At 37.1% G+C, this 24,327-nt stretch overlaps 1 protein-coding gene across 1 annotated transcript in view; it reads left to right on the top strand.

Annotated features, from left to right (window-relative positions):
* Positions 1-24,327, top strand: part of LOC136857816 (sphingomyelin phosphodiesterase-like) — an 84,010-nt gene that overhangs the window by 55,782 nt on the left and 3,901 nt on the right. Inside the window, exons 5-6 of the mRNA XM_067136769.2 lie at positions 15,850-16,020; positions 24,143-24,323. Of these exons, the coding sequence (XP_066992870.2) occupies positions 15,850-16,020; positions 24,143-24,323 (352 nt within the window). The remainder of the gene's footprint in view (positions 1-15,849; positions 16,021-24,142; positions 24,324-24,327) is intronic.

Here is a 24,327-nt window from a genome sequence, read left to right on the forward strand (position 1 = left end):
AGTGTGAAATAATAGATGATACTTTAAAATTTTAAGTTTATTCAACTTGTAGATAGCATGAATGATTCCTCTTTTATTTCAAATTTGAAAATAGGAAATCAAATTTAAATATACTCTGTTGAATTTAATGTTGCCCGATTCCAGCAGTATCATGAATTTTTAATGAATGTTTGTAATAAAATATGCATTAAATTCAATTGATACTAAAAACTAGTGGATTCATAGGTAGTACATATAAAATGTTCAATGAAATAACTAAAGATCTAATAAAATGATAAACACATATGTAGTTCTTTGTTGATTAGGACGTCGTATGATTGTACGGCTTAAAGCCGTAGTCATTAATAGATGTCTAATGTCTAGTATCAATTGAATGTAATGTATATTCTCATAGAACTGATATTTTATGCCTTCCACTATGTATTAGACATCTATTAATGACTACGGCTTCAAACCACCTTCTTTTACTATAGTACAATCAAACAAGTCCTATTCAACAAAGAACTACATATGTTTTTATCAATATATTAGATTTTTAGTTACTTCATGAACATGTTTATAACAAACGTAAATCTTACCTCTCTTATAATCATCAAACATATTTTTGAATATCTTTAACCAGATGCCTGGTAAATTAATAAGGATGCCTCACAGTAGGAGGCGAAACATGTCTCATCTGAATAATGTTTTAAAGTAAATGCCAACATCTTGTAATGTATTGAATAGGTGGAAATAAACAAAAAATATTATCCTATATACAGTTTATGAAACTTTCAATACGGACGAAAAATGATTTTCATCACTTGTAACATACCACTTAGTCGAGCAGCTCTTCTTCTTTCTCTCAATTCTTCCCAACCCAAACATTGCAACATTTTTGTGACGCTACTCTTTTGTTGGAAATCACCCAGAACAAATCGAGCTGCATTTCTTTGGATTTTTTCCAGTTCTTGAATCAGGTAATCCTGGTGAGGATCCCATACACTGGAACCATACTCTAGTTGGGGTCTTACCAGAGACTTATATGCACTCTCCTTTACATCCTTACTACAACCCCTAAACACCCTCATAACCATGTGTAGAGATCGGTACCCTTTATTTACAATCCCATTTATGTGATTACCCCAGTGAAGATCTTTCCTTATATTAACACCTAGATACCTACAACGATCCCCAAAAGGAACTTTCACCCCATTAACGCAGTAATTAAAACTGAGAGGACTTTTCCTATTTGTGAAACTCACAACCTGACTTTTAACCCCGTTTCTCAACATACCATTGCCTGCTGTCCATCTCACAACATTTTCGAGGTCACGTTGCAGTTGCTCACAATCCTGTAACTTATTTATCACTCTATAGAGAATAACATCATCCGCAAAAAGCCTTACCTCCGATTCCACTACTTTACTCATATCATTTATATATATAAGAAAACATAAAGGTCCGATAACACTGCCCTGAGGAACTCACCTCTCAACTATTACAGGGTCAGACAAAGCTTCACCTACTCTAACTCTCTGAGATCTATTTTCTAGAAATATAGCAACCCATTCAGTCACTCTTTTGTCTAGTCCAATTGCACTCATTTTTGCCAGTAGTCTCCCATGATCCACCCTATCAAATGCTTTAGACATGTCAATCGCGATACAGTCCATTTGACCTCCAGAATCCAAGATATCTGCTATATCTTGCTGGAATCCTACAAGTTGAGCTTCAGTGGAATAACCTTTCCTAAAACCGAATTGCCTTCTATCGAACCAGTTATTAATTTCACAAACATGTCTAATATAATCAGAAAGAATGCCTTCCCAAAGCTTACATACAATGCATGTCAAACTTACTGGCCTGTAATTTTCAGTTTTATGTCTATCACCCTTTCCTTTATACACAGGGGCTACTATAGCAACTCTCCATTCATCTGGTATAGCTCCTTCGACCAAACAGTAATCAAATAAGTACTTCAGATATGGTACTACATTCCAACCCATTGTCTTTAGTATATCCCCAGAAATCTGATCAATTCCAGCCGCTTTTCTAGTTTTCAACTTTTGTATCTTATTGTAAATGCCACTGTTATCATAAGTAAATTTTATTACTTCTTTGGCCTTAGTTTCCTCCTCTATCTGGACATTATCCTTGCAACCAACAATCTTTACATACTGCTGACTGAATACTTCTGCCTTTTGAAGATCCTCACATACACACTCTCCTTGTTCATTAATTATTCCTGGAATGTCCTTCTTGGAACCTGTTTCTGCCTTATAATACCTATATATACCCTTCCATTTTTCACTAAAGTTTGTATGACGGCCAATTATGCTTGCCATCATGTTATCCTTAGCTGCCTTCTTTGCTAGATTCAATTTTCTAGTAAGTTCCTTCAATTTTTCCTTACTTCCACAGCCATTTCTAACTCTATTTCTTTCCAGTCTAAACCTCCTTCTTAGTCTCTTTATTTCTCTATTATAATAAGGTGGGTCTTTACCATTCCTTACCACCCTTAAAGGTACAAACCTGTTTTCGCATTCCTCAACAATTTCTTTAAACCCATCCCAGAGTCTGTTTACATTTTTATTTACCGTTTTCCACCGATCATAGTTACTTTTTCGAAAGTGCCTCATGCCTGCTTTATCAGCCATATGGTACTGCCTAATAGTCCTACTTTTAAGAACTTCCTTTCTATCACATTTATTTTTAACTATGACAAAACAGCTTCATGATCACTAATACCATCTATTACTTCAGTTTCCCTATAGAGCTCATCTGGTTTTATCAGCACCACATCCAGGATATTTTCCCCTCTGGTTGGTTCCATCACTTTCTGAATCAGCTGTCCTTCCCATATTAACTTATTTGCCATTTGTTGGTCATGCTTCCTGTCGTTCGCATTTCCTTCCCAATTTACATCTGGCAAATTCAGATCTCCCGCTACAGTCACATTTCTTTCCATGTCGTTTCCCACATAGCTGACTATCCTATCAAATAATTCCGAATCCGCATCAGTGCTACCCTTTCCCGATCTGTACACTCCAAATATATCAAGTTGCCTATTATCTTTAGAAATGAGCCTTACACCTAGAATTTCATGTGTCTCATCTTTAACTTTTTCGTAGCTTACAAATTCTTCTTTCACCAGAATGAAAACTCCCCCTCCCACCATTCCTATCCTATCTCTACGATACACACTCCAGTGCCGTGAGAAAATTTCTGCATCCATTATATCATTTCTTAGCCATGATTCAACTCCTATTACAATATCTGGTAAATATATATCTATTAAATTACTTAATTCTATTCCTTTCTTTACAATACTTCTACAGTTCAGCACTAACAATTTTATGTCATCCCTACTTGATTTCCAGTTCCCTGTTCCCTTATCACCGCTCCCTAGGCCATCCCATTTCCCTGAATGTACCTCCCTTTTACCCTTCCAAACAAATTTCCCACTTATACGTACCACTGCGGTTTAAATGAAGGCCATCCGAGCGCAGATCCCTATCTCCTACCCACCCATTAGGATCTAGAAATTTCACTCCCAGTTTCCCACATACCCACTCCATAGTCTCATTTAAATCCCCAATCACCCTCCAGTCAGTATCCCTCCTACCCAGTATTCCACTAATAACAATCTCCGCTTTCTTAAACTTCACCCGTGCTGCATTTACCAGATCCCACACATCTCCAACTATGTTGGTACTTATATCAGCTTGCCTTACGTTGTTGGTACCAACGTGAAACACTACCACCTTCTCCTTCCCCTCCTCCCTCTCTTCTACTTTCCTCAACATCTGCCTCAACCTAATTCCTGGATAACATTCTACCCTGGTTCCCTTTCCTCCACACACTTTCCCCACGTGTCTAACGATGGAATCCCCCATGACCAGAGCCTCAACCCTACCCACCTCATTTGATCCCCTCCCCTCCTGGTCAGCCCTATCTTTCCTGATAGCTGCAGAAGCTACTTCCTCCTCCCTTTTCTCCTTCCCATGACCCTGTTCCACCTGTCTTTTCCTATCCTCTACTCTACAATTCCCTTTCCTACCTTTTCCCTTCCTCCTACTTCCATGCATCTCAGCAACAGTTCCCTGTCCCTCATCTTCCCTCTGTTGTTCTACCTGGAGTGACTCGTACCGATTTCGCACAGACACCTGTCCTGAATTCTGATCCTGAATAGAGCCCTTGGCCTGCAATCTCCTTCCCCTTAGAACATTAGACCACCTGTCTTCTACAACTCCTCCCTTTCCTTCCCCTCCCTTTTGTACACATACTGTAACCTGTACATTGTTTGAGGGAGTCCATCATAGTACCACGTACCACCTCCAGCGATGCACCATGTTAAGTCCCACGATGTACCACGTTAAACAGCATGTTGTACCACATTAAATCCCACACTGTACCACATCGACTTGAACATCATTTTGATACGGTGAAAAAGGCACTCTGTCAGGGTTTCTGGTGTCACTAATGAGTTTCGTGAACACGAGAAAGTTCAACTGACTGTATGGGTTACGAGTGTCAAATTGGCACGATTTTACTAAGTGCAAAAATGTTAAGTCACTAGCGGAAAGTAATTATTGCTTGACTAATTGGAAGTACAGTACAAAACACAGTTTATTGTATACAGTTTATACTGTTTACACATGTACCGGTAATTCAAAGTATGTTCAATGTATAACAAGTGTTTGGATTCTAATTGAATACGAGTTCAAATGACTATCATGCTACGAAGTGTAATTGTAGTTTACTCACAACACAAGTCTGGTTTAGTTCAAACTTCCCCAAATATTCGTTGCACATGAATTAAAGAGATATTATGGATTATTTCCATTGAATAATGGTAGTATTCATCTAAATTGTCGTAAAATAGCCTTAATGTTCACTCAGTTATTCACTATAACAGTTCAAACTAAATCATGTTTGAGTGTTAGCACAAGACTAAGTTAAGTGGTTCACTTTCCAGCACAAAAATACTAAGTTTGTGAGTGGCAGAAATATTATAAGCTCTGAAATAACACCGTAAAATGTTTAAGTTTGTCTTGAAGCACTGGAAATTTTCTAAGTTCCAAAATACAATACAATTTTTACAAGTACGACGAAGATTGAATCGACGATAATACGCAATAAGATTACTGGGTTCGACTCCTGTAGACCTGTATGTAAAGACCAGCATGACAGTCTGTCACCTGTGAGTTGCAAGTTGTAACTGAATATGCCTTGCCGGACCCTGTCCTTTTATACGGAATGTGGAGGTCATCTGCTTCTCCTCGTGAAAAAATGCAGTTTCTTTGTAGCTGAACAACTTGAAAATTCCTGGATCAATTTCCATGAAATTATAGCATGTTAACATTCAGATAATGAGCTACACGATGATGTATGTCATTTTTCAATATCTTAAAGGGTTTAGAAGTTATTAAAATATTTTTGGCACATTCTAGAAAATCAGGTGAAGTTCACATAACAGTTGCGTCATCCACATGCTTGCAGCTGGTGACGTAGCTCGCTCACTGCTTGCAGCTCTGTGCCATAGCATTACCTCGTGCATTCTACACGTGTTCGAGCCATCCCATTGCAAATATTCCTCTAACCAAAACTATGTTCAGGCCATAGGCATTTCCTGGTACAATATGGAGAAGAAATAACTAGCAGTGATGGGAATAAGTGAGACAAAATGGAAGGGGAAATGTCACAACGAATTGAAGAAAGGATATAGATTATATTGGAGTGGAGGAAAGACGGCAACAAATGGTGTTGGTGTTATGTTGAGAGAAGACCTAGCACAATATGTGGACAAAATTGACCAGATCAGTGACAGGATAATTAAAGTTAGACTTGGACTTGAGAGTGGAATCAAGGATTTTATACAGGTTTATGCACCCCAATCGGGGAATGCAGATGAATATTTAGAAGAGTTTCTAGAAGAACCGGAAAGTTGTATTGAAGATAAAGAGGTTACAATAATGGGAGACATGAATGCACATGTTGGAACAGACAGACAGGGAAAAGAAGAGATAATTGGCCTCTATAGTTATGGAAACCAAGATGAAGAAGGAGATTTGGTAATAGATTTTTGTAGAAGGAATGGATTAATTGTTGGAAATTTGTGGTTTAGAAAAAATAACTCACAAAAAATAACTAGATATGATTGGGCGATAGAAAGACAAAGACAATGATTGATCTTATTCTGGTGGAGAAGGAGAAACATAGATAACTGGAAGACGTAACGGCAATGCCAAGACCAGATTTCGAAGGAGACCATAAAGTGGTGGTAGCCAGATTAAGACTTGGTAAAATAATGAAGTTAATAGAAAAAAAAAGAGAAAGAAAAATAAAGGGAATGAAGTTAAAAAGAAAGAAATAAGGGAAAAGTTTCAAGAGGATCTGAAGAAACAAATTCCCAAAGATGACTTGAACAGTGTGGAAGAGGAATGGACATGTTTCAGAAATGGATTTGTAAAGTGTGCAGTAAACACCTGTGGAAGACTATCAGGGAGGAAAATGGAAAAGGAGACTCCTTGGTGGAACAGCAGGGTAAAGGAAGGAGTTAAAGAGAAACAAATGGCTTGGAGGAAGTGGATAGGCAGTAATAGTACAGAGAATTGGCAGAAATATAAAGAAGCCAAAAAGGTATGTAAGAAAATAGTACAAGAAGAGAAACGGAAGAGCTGGGAATGTTTCACAGAAACTTTTCAGGAGGATATAAAGGGAAGTAAAAAGGTTTTGTATGGTTTGGTGAAGAACAGTGTACAAAATAGGGAAGATACAAAATTTGTAAAATCTGAAACAAGGCAGATATTGATGCAAAGAGATGACATACTAAAAAGATGGGAAGAATACTTCTCAGAATTGCTAAATATTAAATACAGTGAACTGGTAGATAAGAAGGAGCAAGAAGAAACAATGGGGAAAGAAAAATAACAAGAAAAGGAGATATTGATATTATAAATAGAGGAAGCCATACAAAAGATGAAGAGCAGTAAAGCGGCAGGAGTGGATGAGGTAACTACGGAAATGATAAAAGTAGCAGGACCAATAGGGCTACAGTGGCTGTATAGATTATTTAAAATAATCTGGAGGAAGAGAGAGATCTCAGAAGAGTGGGGAAAGGGTTTAATTATCCCGATATTTAAAAAAGGTGATAAAAAGGAATGCAATAACTACATTGCCCATGTAGCTAACATATTTGAGAGAGTGTTGGAAGTAAGATTGAAGAAGAGGCTAGAAGGAGAAATGGAAGAAGAACAGTAAGGTTTTAGGAAAGACAGATCAATGTTTGACCTGATCTTTTGGATGGACAAAAGATGGGAGTTTGGAAAAGACAGTGATGACATTTATTGACATTGAGAAGGCTTATAACAGTGTGCCTAGACAGTTGGTATGGGGCATATTAAAGTAAAAACAAGTTAACAGAGTGGTAGAGCAAGTGATAAAAGCTATGTGCAAAAATTGTGTTAGTGTGAAGACTAGTATAGGAAAAACAAAATGGTTTAAGGTTGAAACTGGTCTCCAACAGGGAAGTGTACTATCCCCCATATTATTCATCATAGTCATGGATGAAATTCATAAGAACATTAAACATAGATTGGGAAGACAGGCAACAAAAGCCATCTTGTTTGCAGATGATACAGTGATATGGGGTAAGGATGAAATGTAAGTGAAAAACAAGTAAATGTATGGAATCAAGAGGTAGAAAAATTTGAGATGAAAGTAAGCAGAGAAAAGTAAAACAATAGTGATGACAAGGGGAAGGAAGGAAGGAAGGAAGGAAGGAAGGAAGGAAGGAAGAGGAAAGATAAAACTGAATGGTAAAATTCTGGAACTGGTCAAAAGTTTCAACTACTTGGGAAGTGTGATCACAGAAGATGGAAAGATAACCGAGGAAATTGGTAAAAAGAATACAACAAGCAAACAGCTTCCACCAGAGTGTAAGGGGTATTTTGTGGAACCAAGTTATCCCTAAGAAACGTAAAAAAGTATTATATTCAACCTTTTATGAACCCATACTAACTTATGCAGCTGGATCATGGACTGCAACAAAACAAGAGGAGAGTAGAATAAAGGCAGCGGAGATGAAATTCTTAAGAAGTATCGAGGGCAAGACCAGAAAGGATAGAATTAGAAATGAAGAGATAAGGAAAAGGACAGGAATCTTGAAACTTCAAGACAGGATAGAAACAACAAAGCTAAAGTGGTATTGGTATGGGCATATGATAAGAATGGGAGACGAGAGAGTGCCGAAAAAAGTTTTCTCAGAGAAGTTAACAGGAAAGAGACCACAAGGAAGACCCCGAAAGGGATGGACAGATTCAGTGTGGGAGTGCATAGAGAAGAGGGGAGGAAAACCAGAAGATATACTTAAAAGGGGAGAAGAGTGGTGGAGGGGCAGGCAGCGATGGAGATTCTTGATTCACAACCCGACCCGGGAAGCTGAAAACGGGAAATGATGATGATGATGATAAATCTCAATCATTGATATATATAAAATATCTAAATACATAAAATCTGTGTGCGTTATGGCAAAACAGTTTGTGTTTTCAAAATCAGCATATTGTTTTCCATATGAACCATCTATTTTCACCAAAACTGCGAAATCATTGCAGGCTAGTGTACTTCATCTTTACACAGTACAAACCCAGATATAGTCCCCTATTTGGCCATCTTTTTCTACCCTTCTTTCCATCAGTTAGATTTCCACTCTTTGTCTTTAATAACCCACCATGAACCCCAGATCAATCAATCAATCAATCAATCAATCAATCAATCAATCAATCAATCAATCAGTCGATCAATCAATCCAGGTGGCAAATTCCCTATCTGTTGTGTTGCTAGCCTTTTCTTAAATTATTGCAAAGAAATTGGAAATTTATTGAACATCTCCCTTGGTAAGTTATTCCAATCCCTTCCTATAAACAAATATTTGCTCCAATTTGTCCTCTTGAATTCCAACTTTATCTTCATATTGTGATCTTCCCTACTTATAAAGAAACTGCTCAAACTTATTTGTCTACTATAATAATAATAATAATAATAATAATCGTATGGCCTCAGCTACCATGTGCAGACATTTCAATTTGACGCCATCTGGCTGTCTGCTCGTCAATTTCGACGTTCCGTTTTACTCTAGGCCCACTAGATGGCAGACCGAGTAAATCGAAACTCTCTTGGGCGACTGTGGCTGAGATTTAATGAATTTTGTCGGGTAAACACCAAATGTGCCACCAGATCTCTTTTACATGCCGACATCGTACGACATGGAGTGTCGAATGGACTTTCTTCCGCCCTTCAAAAATCCGACTACCTCTGCTGGGTTTGAACCTGCTATCTTGGGATCCGGAGGCTGAGAGGCACTGGCGTCAACATCTTGGAAAGGTGCTGTATCACTTATAGTTATGAATTTCATTGGTTCCGTATTGAAGTGGGATTACGACAAAATTAAATTCTTTTCAAGGTCCACCTATTCAATACAATGACGTTTTATTGTGATTCAATCACATGTCAAATAGTCAAATGGTACCAGTTTCGGCATCTATGTGCCATCATCAGCCTTGGGTACAAATTAAAACAAGATATACATTCCTAAAACATCTAAAACACATTTTAACACATTATAAAATAACATACAATTAATGTGGTGATACATGAAATACGATAAAATTATGATACAATTGGTATGATATAAAATTCTTAAAATTCCGGCTGTTCGTTACATAATTCAGTCTGTGTGCATCCGAGTGAATTTTTACAGTTGTATGCTGTCTGTGTGAATGACATTTGTTCCTTTAGATATTAGGTGGTTCCAGGGAAGTTTACTTTGATCATGTAAGATCGCGATGTATTTAGAGATGACTTCCCACTTCAATTTGAACCTGAAGAAGAAATTAGCTAAGTTAGATGTTGGAAGCAATGTATGGAAGTTACTGGAAACATTAGAATTGTTAAATGATGATTAACTCACCTTGAGCAGCATGTGAACGTGTTGTTACACAGACGGAGCCGGACGAAGTGTGTGAGCAACGGTAAAGGAGGCTAGGGGAAGGCGAGGGGAAGGAAGGAGGCGGAGCGCTTGCGGGGGAATGGAACTAAGGCGGGGCGGAAGGATGGGGTAGTGGGGGTAATTGACGGGAGTGTGTATTCCGGATTACTTGGAAAATCGAACTGTTTTTCGATAGTTTGGTATTTTTAAGCCAATCGATTAAAAGATCAAAAAGAATATTGGATTTCTCGTAAATCTCATTTAAATTATAATTGGGGTTAAAATATTGGTCGCAGTTGATGTAACAACTTTCAATGATATTCATTGTGGGTCCCTTGTTTACTGTTTGAAGAACTTCCATATCTTGTTCAATGTCGGTAAATTTGTGATTAGTGTCGTGCATATGTACACCCATGGCGGAGAACTTATTGTGTCTCATCGCGTTGACGTGTTCCGAATATCTAATCATAAAATTGCGTCCTGTTTGACCTATGTAGGAGCTGCTGCATTCATTGCATTTTAGTCTATATATTCCGGATTTGGAGTAGATACTGGGGGTATTGATTGATGCAGAGTTGTGTAAAATTTCGGAAGTTCTATTGTTAGTTTTGAATAAAATTCTTACGTTATGTTTTCTGAAAAGGTTGGTGATTTTGTGGACGTCATTATTATAAGTGAAGGTGGTTGAAATATGAGTTTTTTCTTTTTCTTTTATGAGTTTAGTTTTAGGCCGGTACCTATATTTGTTTATTATTTGTTCTATAAACTGCCTGTTGTACCCATTGAACTTAGCAATTGCCCTTATGGTATTAAGTTCATTATTAAGATCTTTCTTTGCCATGGGTATGGCGAAAGCTCGATATACCATGCTATTGTATGCTGCACGTTTGTGCATTATGGGATGTATGGAATCTTTGTGTATAGTGTTAGCAGTTTGTGTAGGTTTCCTGTATATTTTGTAAGACAGGCCAGATGTATTTCTAATGATAGTTATATCTAGAAAATTGATTGCTTTATTGGTTTCTGATTCTAGTGTGAATTTAATGTATGGGTCAATATTATTCAAGTCTTGAAGAGTGGATTCCGCGTTCTTGATTGATTCATCCATAATGACGAATGTGTCGTCCACATATCTAGCCCACATGAGAATATTTGGAAAGTTGTTATTATTGATTTTTGTATGTTCTAAGTTATCTAAATAAATATTAGCCAAAATTCCTGATGAAGGTGATCCCATCGCCAGTCCATTCTGTTGATATATAATTTTGTCGAAAACAAAGAAATTATTATTGATGACCAGGTCTAGAAGCTGAATGAAATCTTGTATTTCTAGTTTGCTAAGAGAACTATATTTATTTAGATTATTTTCAATGATTTTTGGAAGTTTAGAAATTGGTATGCTCGGGTACATATTTTCTATGTCAAAGGAGTGGAGGGAGTGGTTAGGTTGCAGGTTTAATACCTTTAATTTCTCAATCAGTTCAGTAGTGTTTTTAATGGATTTGTTGGAGACAAAGTGATAATTTTTTGTTAGAAAATTTTGAATGAATTGGGATGCTTTGTAGAGTGGACTGGGTCTGTAGTTGATAATGGGTCGGATAGGAATATTAGGTTTGTGAATTTTCGGAAGGGCTTTAACTGTAGGAAGGCCTGGATTCATGGTTATCAGTTTAGATTTTTCATGGTCTGTAAAAAGAAATGTTAAGTTCTTTAAAGTTTGCTTTAGTTGCCTCTGGATTTTTTGGGTAGGATCTTTCTTGATTATTTTAAATGTGTTGTTGTTGAAAAATTCTTTAGTTTTGGATACATAATCAGTTTTATTCATTAAGACAGTAGCTTTACCTTTATCTGCCTTTGTAATTATTAAGTCATTATGTTTTATTTTACTTTTAAGTTCTCTGATTTGCTTGTGTTCAGAGGTAAATTTGTCGTCATTAGCGTTAATGGAAATAGTTTTCCTACTTACGTTTTCAACTGTGCCTATCCTATCTATCTGTAAAAATTCACTCGGATGCACACAGACTGAATTATGTAACGAACAGCCGGAATTTTAAGAATTTTATATCATACCAATTGTATCATAATTTTATCGTATTTCATGTATCACCACATTAATTGTATGTTATTTTATAATGTGTTAAAATGTGTTTTAGATGTTTTAGGAATGTATATCTTGTTTTAATTTGTACCCAAGGCTGATGATGGCACATAGATGCCGAAACTGGTACCATTTGACTATTTGACATGTGATTGAATCACAATAAAACGTCATTGTATTGAATAGGTGGACCTTGAAAAGAATTTAATTTTGTTGTAATCCCACTTCAATACGGAACCAATGAAATTCATAACTATAAGTGAAACGGCCTACCAGGCAAAGAGAAAGGCCTATCAATATATGGGCCTAAAAATCAAAGTTGCAAAATTAGGCAAAGATATCAATTTCCTGAAGCAATGTATTACACATGATTTAACACCTAATTTTTTGAAAGGAACAATTAAAAAACATCGTTACGCACCACATTTGATCAAAACTCAACAAAAAACGAACAAGATTTGGCTGAAAAACGAAATTTGTTTTTTACATAAGAAAAAATCCTTCTTAAATAATAAATTGTATGAAACTCACCTTGAAGCAGCTCATCTGCTTTCTATAGCACAATGGAACATATTTCAAAGTCAAATTGACAATAAATTGTTTGATATTCTTTCGCAAAAACAGCTTACTTTAGATAGAAAATTAAACATTTTAAAAAAGAAGAAACAAACGTTTTCACTTGAAAATCAACCTAAAGAAATCAATTTGACAAAAAATATAATTGAGAAATTTCATCCCCCTGTAGTTAACCTTTCCAATGTAAACTTTAATAAAGAAGAAATCGCCATTTTATCAAAAGGCCCTAACCAAAACTGGCCTAACATGAATAAAATAAACATAATGACCAACATGATTATAGAATCAGAAGCTACAATAAACAAAATGCCTTTGGAGAAACAAGACGAAATTAGATTCGAAATAAAAAGAAAACTAGATAGGATAGGCACAGTTGAAAACGTAAGTAGGAAAACTATTTCCATTAACGCTAATGACGACAAATTTACCTCTGAACACAAGCAAATCAGAGAACTTAAAAGTAAAATAAAACATAATGACTTAATAATTACAAAGGCAGATAAAGGTAAAGCTACTGTCTTAATGAATAAAACTGATTATGTATCCAAAACTAAAGAATTTTTCAACAACAACACATTTAAAATAATCAAGAAAGATCCTACCCAAAAAATCCAGAGGCAACTAAAGCAAACTTTAAAGAACTTAACATTTCTTTTTACAGACCATGAAAAATCTAAACTGATAACCATGAATCCAGGCCTTCCTACAGTTAAAGCCCTTCCGAAAATTCACAAACCTAATATTCCTATCCGACCCATTATCAACTACAGACCCAGTCCACTCTACAAAGCATCCCAATTCATTCAAAATTTTCTAACAAAAAATTATCACTTTGTCTCCAACAAATCCATTAAAAACACTACTGAACTGATTGAGAAATTAAAGGTATTAAACCTGCAACCTAACCACTCCCTCCACTCCTTTGACATAGAAAATATGTACCCGAGCATACCAATTTCTAAACTTCCAAAAATCATTGAAAATAATCTAAATAAATATAGTTCTCTTAGCAAACTAGAAATACAAGATTTCATTCAGCTTCTAGACCTGGTCATCAATAATAATTTCTTTGTTTTCGACAAAATTATATATCAACAGAATGGACTGGCGATGGGATCACCTTCATCAGGAATTTTGGCTAATATTTATTTAGATAACTTAGAACATACAAAAATCAATAATAACAACTTTCCAAATATTCTCATGTGGGCTAGATATGTGGACGACACATTCGTCATTATGGATGAATCAATCAAGAACGCGGAATCCACTCTTCAAGACTTGAATAATATTGACCCATACATTAAATTCACACTAGAATCAGAAACCAATAAAGCAATCAATTTTCTAGATATAACTATCATTAGAAATACATCTGGCCTGTCTTACAAAATATACAGGAAACCTACACAAACTGCTAACACTATACACAAAGATTCCATACATCCCATAATGCACAAACGTGCAGCATACAATAGCATGGTATATCGAGCTTTCGCCATACCCATGGCAAAGAAAGATCTTAATAATGAACTTAATACAATAAGGGCAATTGCTAAGTTCAATGGGTACAACAGGCAGTTTATAGAACAAATAATAAACAAATATAGGTACCGGCCTAAAACTAAACTCATAAAAGAAAAAGAAAAAACTCATATTTCAACCACCTTCACTTATAATAATGACGTCCACAAAATCACCAACCTTTTCAGAAAACATAACGTAAGAATTTTATTCAAAACTAACAATAGAACTTCCGAAATTTTACACAACTCTGCATCAATCAATACCCCCAGTATCTACTCCAAATCCGGAATATATAGACTAAAATGCAATGAATGCAGCAGCTCCTACATAGGTCAAACAGGACGCAATTTTATGATTAGATATTCGGAACACGTCAACGCGATGAGACACAATAAGTTCTCCGCCATGGGTGTACATATGCACGACACTAATCACAAATTTACCGACATTGAACAAGATATGGAAGTTCTTCAAACAGTAAACAAGGGACCCACAATGAATATCATTGAAAGTTGTTACATCAACTGCGACCAATATTTTAACCCCAATTATAATTTAAATGAGATTTACGAGAAATCCAATATTCTTTTTGATCTTTTAATCGATTGGCTTAAAAATACCAAACTATCGAAAAACAGTTCGATTTTCCAAGTAATCCGGAATACACACTCCCGTCAATTACCCCCACTACCCCATCCTTCCGCCCCGCCTTAGTTCCATTCCCCCGCAAGCGCTCCGCCTCCTTCCTTCCCCTCGCCTTCCCCTAGCCTCCTTTACCGTTGCTCACACACTTCGTCCGGCTCCGTCTGTGTAACAACACGTTCACATGCTGCTCAAGGTGAGTTAATCATCATTTAACAATTCTAATGTTTCCAGTAACTTCCATACATTGCTTCCAACATCTAACTTAGCTAATTTCTTCTTCAGGTTCAAATTGAAGTGGGAAGTCATCTCTAAATACATCGCGATCTTACATGATCAAAGTAAACTTCCCTGGAACCACCTAATATCTAAAGGAACAAATGTCATTCACACAGACAGCATACAACTGTAAAAATTCACTCGGATGCACACAGACTGAATTATGTAACGAACAGCCGGAATTTTAAGAATTTTATATCATACCAATTGTATCATAATTTTATCGTATTTCATGTATCACCACATTAATTGTATGTTATTTTATAATGTGTTAAAATGTGTTTTAGATGTTTTAGGAATGTATATCTTGTTTTAATTTGTACCCAAGGCTGATGATGGCACATAGATGCCGAAACTGGTACCATTTGACTATTTGACATGTGATTGAATCACAATAAAACGTCATTGTATTGAATAGGTGGACCTTGAAAAGAATTTAATTTTGTTGTAAGGTGCTGTATTCCAACTGATGAGCCCACTGCTACACTGGGGCGAAACGCTGGTAATTTCAAGATTGAAAAAGCCTAAAGACTTAAAGATCTTAAATATTTTTAACATTTGCAATTGATGAAATTAAATTACAGTTTCCTTCTAGGAACCGTATTTTTTAATAACTCTATGGTTTAAATTTTTTCCCCTTTTAAATGATTCATACATTTTATAGCATGGATTAAAAGATGACCACAGATCAAATATTAATATAACTGTAAATAAATATGGTTTGGAGTGTTAATAACAAATTGATCCTCACTTCCAGGTGGTTGCTGTATGATTCTCGTGATCCAGGAAAACAATTGCAGTGGCTTGCAGAAACATTGCTTCAAGCTGAAAAGGATGGTGAGAAAGTCCATATACTGGCACATATTCCTCCAGGGGATAAAGAATGTCACTACATTTGGAATAGAGAATTCAGGAAGATCATTGATAGGTAAAACAGTTGTATATTTCTGTCATTCTGCTTATTGTGTGTGTGTTCAAGTAGAGTATATGAAAGAAGATCACATAATGAAAGGAGAGCAAAGAATTTGAGAAAAGGAAGTTATATTACAAAAGGATACTAGGAAAATTCCATTCCTAGGCAGACCATTCTCTAACATTAGAAATTAAATCATTGAAAAACTCCTACATATCAAGTTAGTCTTTATCTTACTTTTATGAACCCCTAGAGTGCCAACGTGGATTATATGAACAGCCAGAAATGTTACAAGATGTGCCATTGTTGATATAATCAACTCTTCTTTTAACTTGTGTAGTTATTTCCATATTCACTCAATGGCACAAGAGGCGTCTGTAGGTAGTTTGCATTCAAATAATACCCGTAATATATTTTCTGTGGAGGGAGGGGCAACTGACTGATATACAGAGTAGCATTGTCCAGTTTTGCAGTTGGCTCAAAGAACAGCAAATAAGTGTACTTGTATGTAAAGAGGGAAATAATTGTGGGAGTGTTTATCATGCAAACCCATAATTGTTTTTATGTCAAAGCTTCTTCTCAACAGGCAAAGAAAACTGGGTAGGGTTTGCTACAATGTGAATTGTGAAATATTTTGTGTGCTGTGAATTTTGAAATGTTAATGGTTTGTTTCATTCACTTCGTGTAGCTGTAAGATGTGTTTGATCACAGCAGTATTTTTTTTTAAAGGAAAAAAAAGAGAAATATAGTACTTCGCCTGTTTCTTTACAAATTCCTAAATAACACAGCCAGGTAAGTGAAATCTTACATTTTTGTCAGTGATGAACTGTTTTGTTTTTAATTACAGTATAGTCGTGAAACACTGCATTTAGTGCCAATTTTTGGTCTAGCAAACAGAAAAGGAGGTTTAGATGAAAAAGTTGAAAACAAAAGGGATATTTTATAATGTATATACTTGTCACTAATTATATTTTTGGAATATTAAAAGAGAGAATGGCATGTAGGGCAGCTGCTGCTCCCTACCCCCCCTCTCCCCCCCCCACCCAACCACACAAAAAATATCAAGTGACAAACCTTAATAGCTAAGTAATTATTAATTATTGTCAAATACTCTGCATTTTTAGGGAATTGGGCTAGGCACTTTTAGCATAGCACAGTGGTTCTCAAACATTTTTATATCACTGAACCCTAATGAGTGAAAACAGTGAATGGTGGAAACCTTGTTACACATGTTTGCATGCTTGAGTTTTCCCGGAGTCTTATTTATCCATGTGCATTCTAGTAAAATAATGACCTGTTAGATAATTACCTTGTAATATTATATCATTAAAAAAGTAATAAATTAATGGTTGAAAATTCAAACAGGCAACAGAATAAGTGTAATCAATTTTGTAGCATCATCACATTCCCATTAGTTATTACTCTGTATCTTGTGTCGTCGTCGCCTATTGTTCATGTATTACTAACCAGCATTTTGTCCACCTTTATGGTGTAATGTTTAGCACTATTAGCTGCTGTCCTTGGAGGTCTGGATTTGATTCCCAGTATTACCAGAAATTTAAGTGGCAGGAGGCTGCTATTTGGTTCAAAAGGCACAGGCAGTTCACCTCCATTGGGAGTGTGCCTCTAAAGAGCTATACCACCTTCGGATGAGGGCACAAATTTTTTCACCTTTGTAGTATAATGGTTATTACTATTAGCTGCTGTCCTTGGAGGCCTGGGTTTGATTCCTGGTACTGCCAGAGGTTTACTTATTTAGTGTATGTTGCATTCAAGACAATAAGATATACATTTTCACAATACACAGTTTACAGCAGTAGGACCATATTTTCATATTTGGATTGAAAGGTTTGTAACCCTTGTGATTGCTTCAGGGCTAGCTAAATGGATTTCATCCAACGAACCAGGAAATGAGTGTAGATGGCACTCCTGCATTATATGGTTGACAGTCTACATTTCAAAACCACAGCTACATCGAGGAGAGTCTATCCAACCCCACTGATGTAGGACTGCACTAGTTCGAGCAGTGCCACACCAAATTCTATTCAGTCTTAACCAGATTGCTAGAAGTGTAAGATTGGTAGGAGGGCTGGTATGTGGTTAAAAAAGGTACTAATAATAATAATAATACAGTAGTGTTATTTGTTTTACGTCCCACTAACTACTTTTTAAGATCTTCGGAGACACTGAGGTGCCAGAATTTAGTCCCGCAGGAGTTCTTTTACGTGCCAGTAAATCTACCGACACGGGGCTGTCGTATAAAAAAGGTACAGGCAGCTCACCTTCATTGGGAGTGTGTCCAAAAAAAAGCTATGAGGGGGAATCAAATATAAACAGGATTTTATTTTTTATTTAAATTCATTTATTGAAAAACACAAGGCAATTACAATTTATTTTTCCACATAGTTTCTTGCTTTGGAAATGCATTTTTACCAGCGTATGGGCAGCTTTTTGATGCCCTCATCATAAAAAGAACAGGGTTGTGTCACCAGCTAGTTGTGCACGACGTCTTCCACACTCTCGTCATCTTCAAATTGTTGCCCTCCTAGAGCTTCTTTAAGCAGTCCGAACAAATGGAAATCGCAGGGCTATAAGTCCGGGCTGTAAGGAGGATGATCAAGTGTAGTCCAGTGCATTTCCTATAGCTTGGAGACAGTTAGAGCTGCAGTATGGGGCCGTGCATTGCCGTGGAGAAAGATGACCTGTCGAATTGGTCGGTCTCGCCTTTTGCGGCAATATGCAACCTTTGCCTTGTTCAACAGCTCGCATTAGTAAGCAGCATTGATTGTGAGTTGCTCATGCAAAAAAATCGATCAGCAAAATGCCTCGCTGATCAAAAAAACCGGTTGCAAGAACCTTGCCAGCTGACAGTCGAGTCTTGACTTTCACTGGTGCTGCCTCCCCTTTCCTCTACCACTCCTTACTGGTTTGTATGGATTCGGGACTGTATTAGTGGACACATGTTTTGTCGCAGGTGACGATCCGACTAAAAAATGCATCACCTTTTTCCGTAAACCTTGCTGTAAGCCTCTGACAAACTTCCACACATCTCAACTTCAGATTTTCAGTCAAAAGGCGAGGGACCCATCTGGAACACACTTTCCGGAACTGCAGGTCGTTTGTAATGATTGCTTGACAGTTCCCATAACTGATTCCAACTTGTTCTGCAATCTCTGATACTGTTGCCCTTCGATTGTCGTCAATAATATCTTTAACAGCACAAACGTTTTCGTCTGTAACGCTGGTCTGAGGATGGCGAACGTGTTGCTGATTTTCCACATGTTCTCGTCCTTCCTTGAACTATTTATGCCAGGCAAACACGTGCGTCCTTGACAATGTTTGATCACCAAACTGTGCAGTGAATCTCTGGCAAATTTCTGCCCACTGTAACTCCTTCATACCTTTGTACACCACCTCAGGACAAGGATAGAAATGTTGTCCACTTCCATAGTGTAACAGTTAGCAGTATTAGCTGCTGTCGTCGGAGGCCCGTGTTCAGTTCCTAGTACTGCTAGAAATTTAAGATCAATAGGAGGGCTGGTATGTGGTTAATAAAGGTACATGCAACTCATCTCTCTTGGAGGATTTGCCAGAAAAGAGGAATTTGTGTCTGGGGAGGACATTACCAGCATTAAGTTAGAAATAGACGTTAATATCGTAACATGATAAAGTATCCTGTTCTGTCACGCTAAGCTGTTCCAGAAATATAATGTTACACTGGGAACCCTAATAGAGAAGTAACTGTCTCAACTGAATCCAGGGAAGGGAAGGATGTTTCTGACTGGCTAACAGATATTAGGCTCCATACAGAAGCATACCAGCTTGCTTACACTCTTACGCAGGCGTAAGTGATAATTTTGTAACAGCTTAAAGGTAATACTGCAATTTCTACTCTTTTACTTGTTGGATGGTTACATATATTCTTTGGTTATTTGAAGTGCTTCATATAATAATAATAATAATAATAATAATAATAATAATAATAATAATAATAATAATAATAATAATAACAATAATAATAATAATAATAATATATAATAATGTGTCCGACTCGTTGGCTGAATGGTCAGCATACTGGCCTTCGGTTCAGAGGGTCCCGGGTTCGATTCCCGGCCGGGTCGGGGATTTTAATCGCTTATGATTAATTCTTCTGGCTCAGGGACTGGGTGTATATGTCCGTCCCAACACTCTCCTCATCATATTCAGACAACACACTACACTACCAACCACCACAGAAACACGCAATAGTGCTTACATCCCTCCATAGAGGATTGGCGTCAGGAAGGGCATCCGGCCGTAAAAACAGGGCCAAATCCCCATGTGCGACGAAATTCGCACCCGCGACCCCACAGGTGTGGGAAAAAGTGGCAGAAAAAGAAAAAGAAATAAGAATATATAATAATAATAATGTAATATATTATAATATTATAATAATAATAATAATATTCTAATAATATTATAATATTATTAGAATATATATATGATTATTATTATTATTATTATTATTATTATTATTATTATTATTATTATTATTATTAGAGTCATCAGTCCATAGACTGGCTTGATGCACCTCTCCACCCTAACATGTGCTGCTCTTTTCATTTCTATATAGCTGCTGCATCCTACATCTGCTCCAATCTACACTGCCCTCAAAAAACATCTGAATAAGTCCTGGGTGTCTTAAGATGTGCCTATCATTCTAACCCTTCTTCTTGTCAAATTTGGCCAAATCAGTCTCTTCTCACCAATTTGATTCATTATCTCTTCATTTGTTATTTGATCAACCCATCTCACCTTCAGTACACTTCTGTAAACACCACATTTTAAAAAGCTTCTATTCTTTCTGAGCTAGTTATCATCCATGTTTCACTTCTATACAATGCCACGCTCCAGGCAAAGGTCTTCAAAACCATTTTTCTAATTCCTATATCAATGTTCAAAGTGAGCAAATTTCTTTCCTTAAGGAAGGCCTTCCTTGCTTATACTAGTCTGCACTATACGTCCTCCTTACTTCTGCCATCATTAGTTATTTTACTACCCAAGTAATAATATCCATCTACTTCCTTTAAGACTTCTTCTCCTAATCTAATATTTCCTGCGTCACCTGACTTTGTTCGACTAGACTCCATTACTTTTGTTTTGGACTTACTGTATTTATTTTCATCTCGTACTCCTTCTCCAAGATTTTGTCCGTACCATATCACAATTCTTCTGCAGACTCAGATAAAATAACAATATCATCAGCAAATCTCAGTGTTTTGATTTCCTCTCCTTGGATTGATTCTCTTTCCAAATTTCTCTTTGATTTCCTTTACCACCTGTTCTATATTAACATTGAAAAGGAGACATGGCAAACTGCAGCCTTGCCTCACACTTTTCTGGATTGCTTCTTCTTTTTCAAAGCCTTCGATTCTTATCACTGCAGACAGTTTTTTTTTTGCTAGTTTGCTTTACGTCGCACCGACACAGATGAGGTCTTATGGCGACGATAGGACAGGAAAGGGCTAGGAGTGGGAAGGAAGCGGCCATGGCCTTAATTAAGGTACAGCCCCAGCATTTGCCTGGTGTGAAAATGGGGAAACCACGGAAAACCATCTTCAGGGCTGCCGACAGTGGGGTTCGAACCTACTATCTCCCGAATACTGGATACTGGCCGCACTTAAGCGACTGCAGCTATCGAGCTCGGTGTACAGATAGTAGATAATTCTTCTTTCTTGGTATCTGAACCTGATCACCTTCAGAATCTCAAATAGTCCAATCTACATAATCGAATGCCTTTTCTAGATCTATGAATGCAATGTACGTGGGCTTGTACTTCTTAATCCGGTCCCCTAAGATCAGACATAAAGTCAGGATTGCTTCACGTGTTCTCACATTTCTTCTGAAGCAAAATTGATCTCCTAACTCAGTTTCAATTTGTGTTTCCATTCTTCTATATATAATAATACATGTTACAATTTTTCAGGCATGAGATACTAAACTAATGGTGTGGTAGTTTTCGCACTTGTCAGCACCTGCTTTCTTGGCAATAGCTATAACTACATTCTGCCTAAAATCAGATGGCACTTCTCCTGTCTCATACATCTTACACACTAAATGGAATATCCTTGCCATGCTGGTTTCTCCTAAGGCAGCGAGTAATTCTGAAGGTATGTCATCTATTCCAGGTGCCTTGTTCGTATTTAGGTCACTCAAAGCTCTGTCAAATTCTGACCTCAAAATTGGGTCTCCCATTTCAACAGCATCAGCAGCCTCTTTTCTTTCCAGAATCATATCATCTACTTCTTTACCTTGCAAATGGCTGTAGCCGTGTTGAAACACCGGATCCCGTGAGATCTCCGAAGTTAAGCAACATTGGGCATGGTCAAGATTTGGATGGGTTGCCATGCACTGTTGATGGGGGGTAAGGGAATGGAGGAACGGAAAGGAACTGGCCATCCTACCGTACGTGAACTCCGGCTCAGGCACACCTCTGCAGAGGCTTGGACCTGCCTTCGGGCAGAATACACCCTTACCTTACTTCTTTACCTTGATATAACTGTTGGATATGTTCCTACCATCTTTCTGCCTTGTATTTTTTCCCTAGAAGTGGTTTTCCATCTGAGCTCTTATTATTCATACACCTAGTTTCCTTCCTCCAAATGTTTCCTTGATTTTCCTGTATGGAGAATTTACCTTTTCTACAGCCATACAACATTCAACATCCATGCACTTCTCCTTCAGCCATTCTTCCTTAGCTGTCCTGCACTTGCTGTCTACTTCATTCTTTAATCACTTGTATCCATTTCTACCTTCCCCATTTTTTATTATTATTTTTTTTTGCATTCTTGTACTTTCATCATTTGTCAATCAGGTCTAGTATCTCCTGAGTTATCTATTGATTCTTAGTTGATCTTCCCTTTCTTCCCAACCTTTCTTCAGCAGCACTGCTGATCTCATTGTTCACGACTGTCCATTCCTTCTACATTATGTTTCATTCAGCCTTTTTGTATAGTCCTTGCACAACACGTTCCTTGAAACAATCTCTCACACTCTTTTCTTTCAACTTGTCTAGATCCCATCTCCTTGCATTCCTTCCCTTTTTTCAATCTCTTCAATGTCAGATGGCATTTCATCACGAACAAGTTGTGGTCAGAGTCCACTTCTGCTCCTGGGTAAGTCTTGCAATCCAACACCTGTTTTCTGAATCACTGCCATTGCTGTTCCTGTCCAGATTACTATTCACCCTCCAGCCTTCCAGCACTTTAACTGCATATGTAATCAAAATTTAACTTCCTGTATCTGAAGCTATCGGATCTTCACCTATCATTATTGTGCAAAATTTCACACATTTCATCTTCTGGAATCACTCTTATTACTAAAAAAATTACTCGTTTGAAGCTTTGTCTAGTACACAACCGTGATCACTTGAAATTTCAATTAGTTTGAAAAGGACTAAAGCTTGTAGCCAATGAATGAAAGAACACAAAGGGAGCGTTGTACAGTATCGAGAAAAAGGGACACACGAGACATCTACCGGAAGAAAAATGAACTTTTAGGTGGAACTCTTCTGGTCTCTGAAAACACAAACATATCAGAGCGCGCTACACTCAACAAGCAATAAATGACTTTAACCTCTAAGGACCACAGGAGTCTGTGTGCTTAAACGACCATACTCCTCTATGGGAGCAAGGTGTTAAGGAGCTGCAATACATTATTTTTCATGTTGCCAAGAAAAACTTTAAACATACTGCGCACTTTTCATCTTATTAGAATATAGACAGACCAAGCTGGTCAGTATTGCAGAAAATATGTCATGGAACCCTAGAACTACCTCTGTGGAACCCTAGGGTTCTGTAGAACACAGTTTGAGAACCACTAGCATAGAACTATGCAATTTCAGATGACATTCAAAGGGTTAACATTATTTTCCATGCCTATATTTACCCACACACTTTTCTATTCTTACTACTGATCATGTTAGATTCTGCCTTCATAATGACTGATATTGAGATCACTATGGAATGATGTGTCTGCCAAACTGTTTAGAATTATAAAGAACAGCTGTTGGTTGTTATGTACAAGCTGTTACTAAAATATCACCATATCCTCTGAAAATACTATCTGTTCCTTGTGCTAATGTATAACTTTTTTCCAGGTTTGAAGGTACAGTCATAGCCCTTTTCAATGGACATACACACAACGATGAATTCCGTTTATTTTATTCCCTGAATGATTCCACTCGAGCCACTAACATTGCCTTTAATGGTGGCAGCGTTACTACCTATAGTGATCTGAACTCCAACTATCGTGTGTATAAAGTTGATGCCACTACAGGGGTAA

The sequence above is a fragment of the Anabrus simplex genome, chromosome 1 (genome assembly GCF_040414725.1).
Source record: "Anabrus simplex isolate iqAnaSimp1 chromosome 1, ASM4041472v1, whole genome shotgun sequence".
In the NCBI taxonomy this organism is placed as follows: domain Eukaryota; kingdom Metazoa; phylum Arthropoda; class Insecta; order Orthoptera; family Tettigoniidae; genus Anabrus; species Anabrus simplex.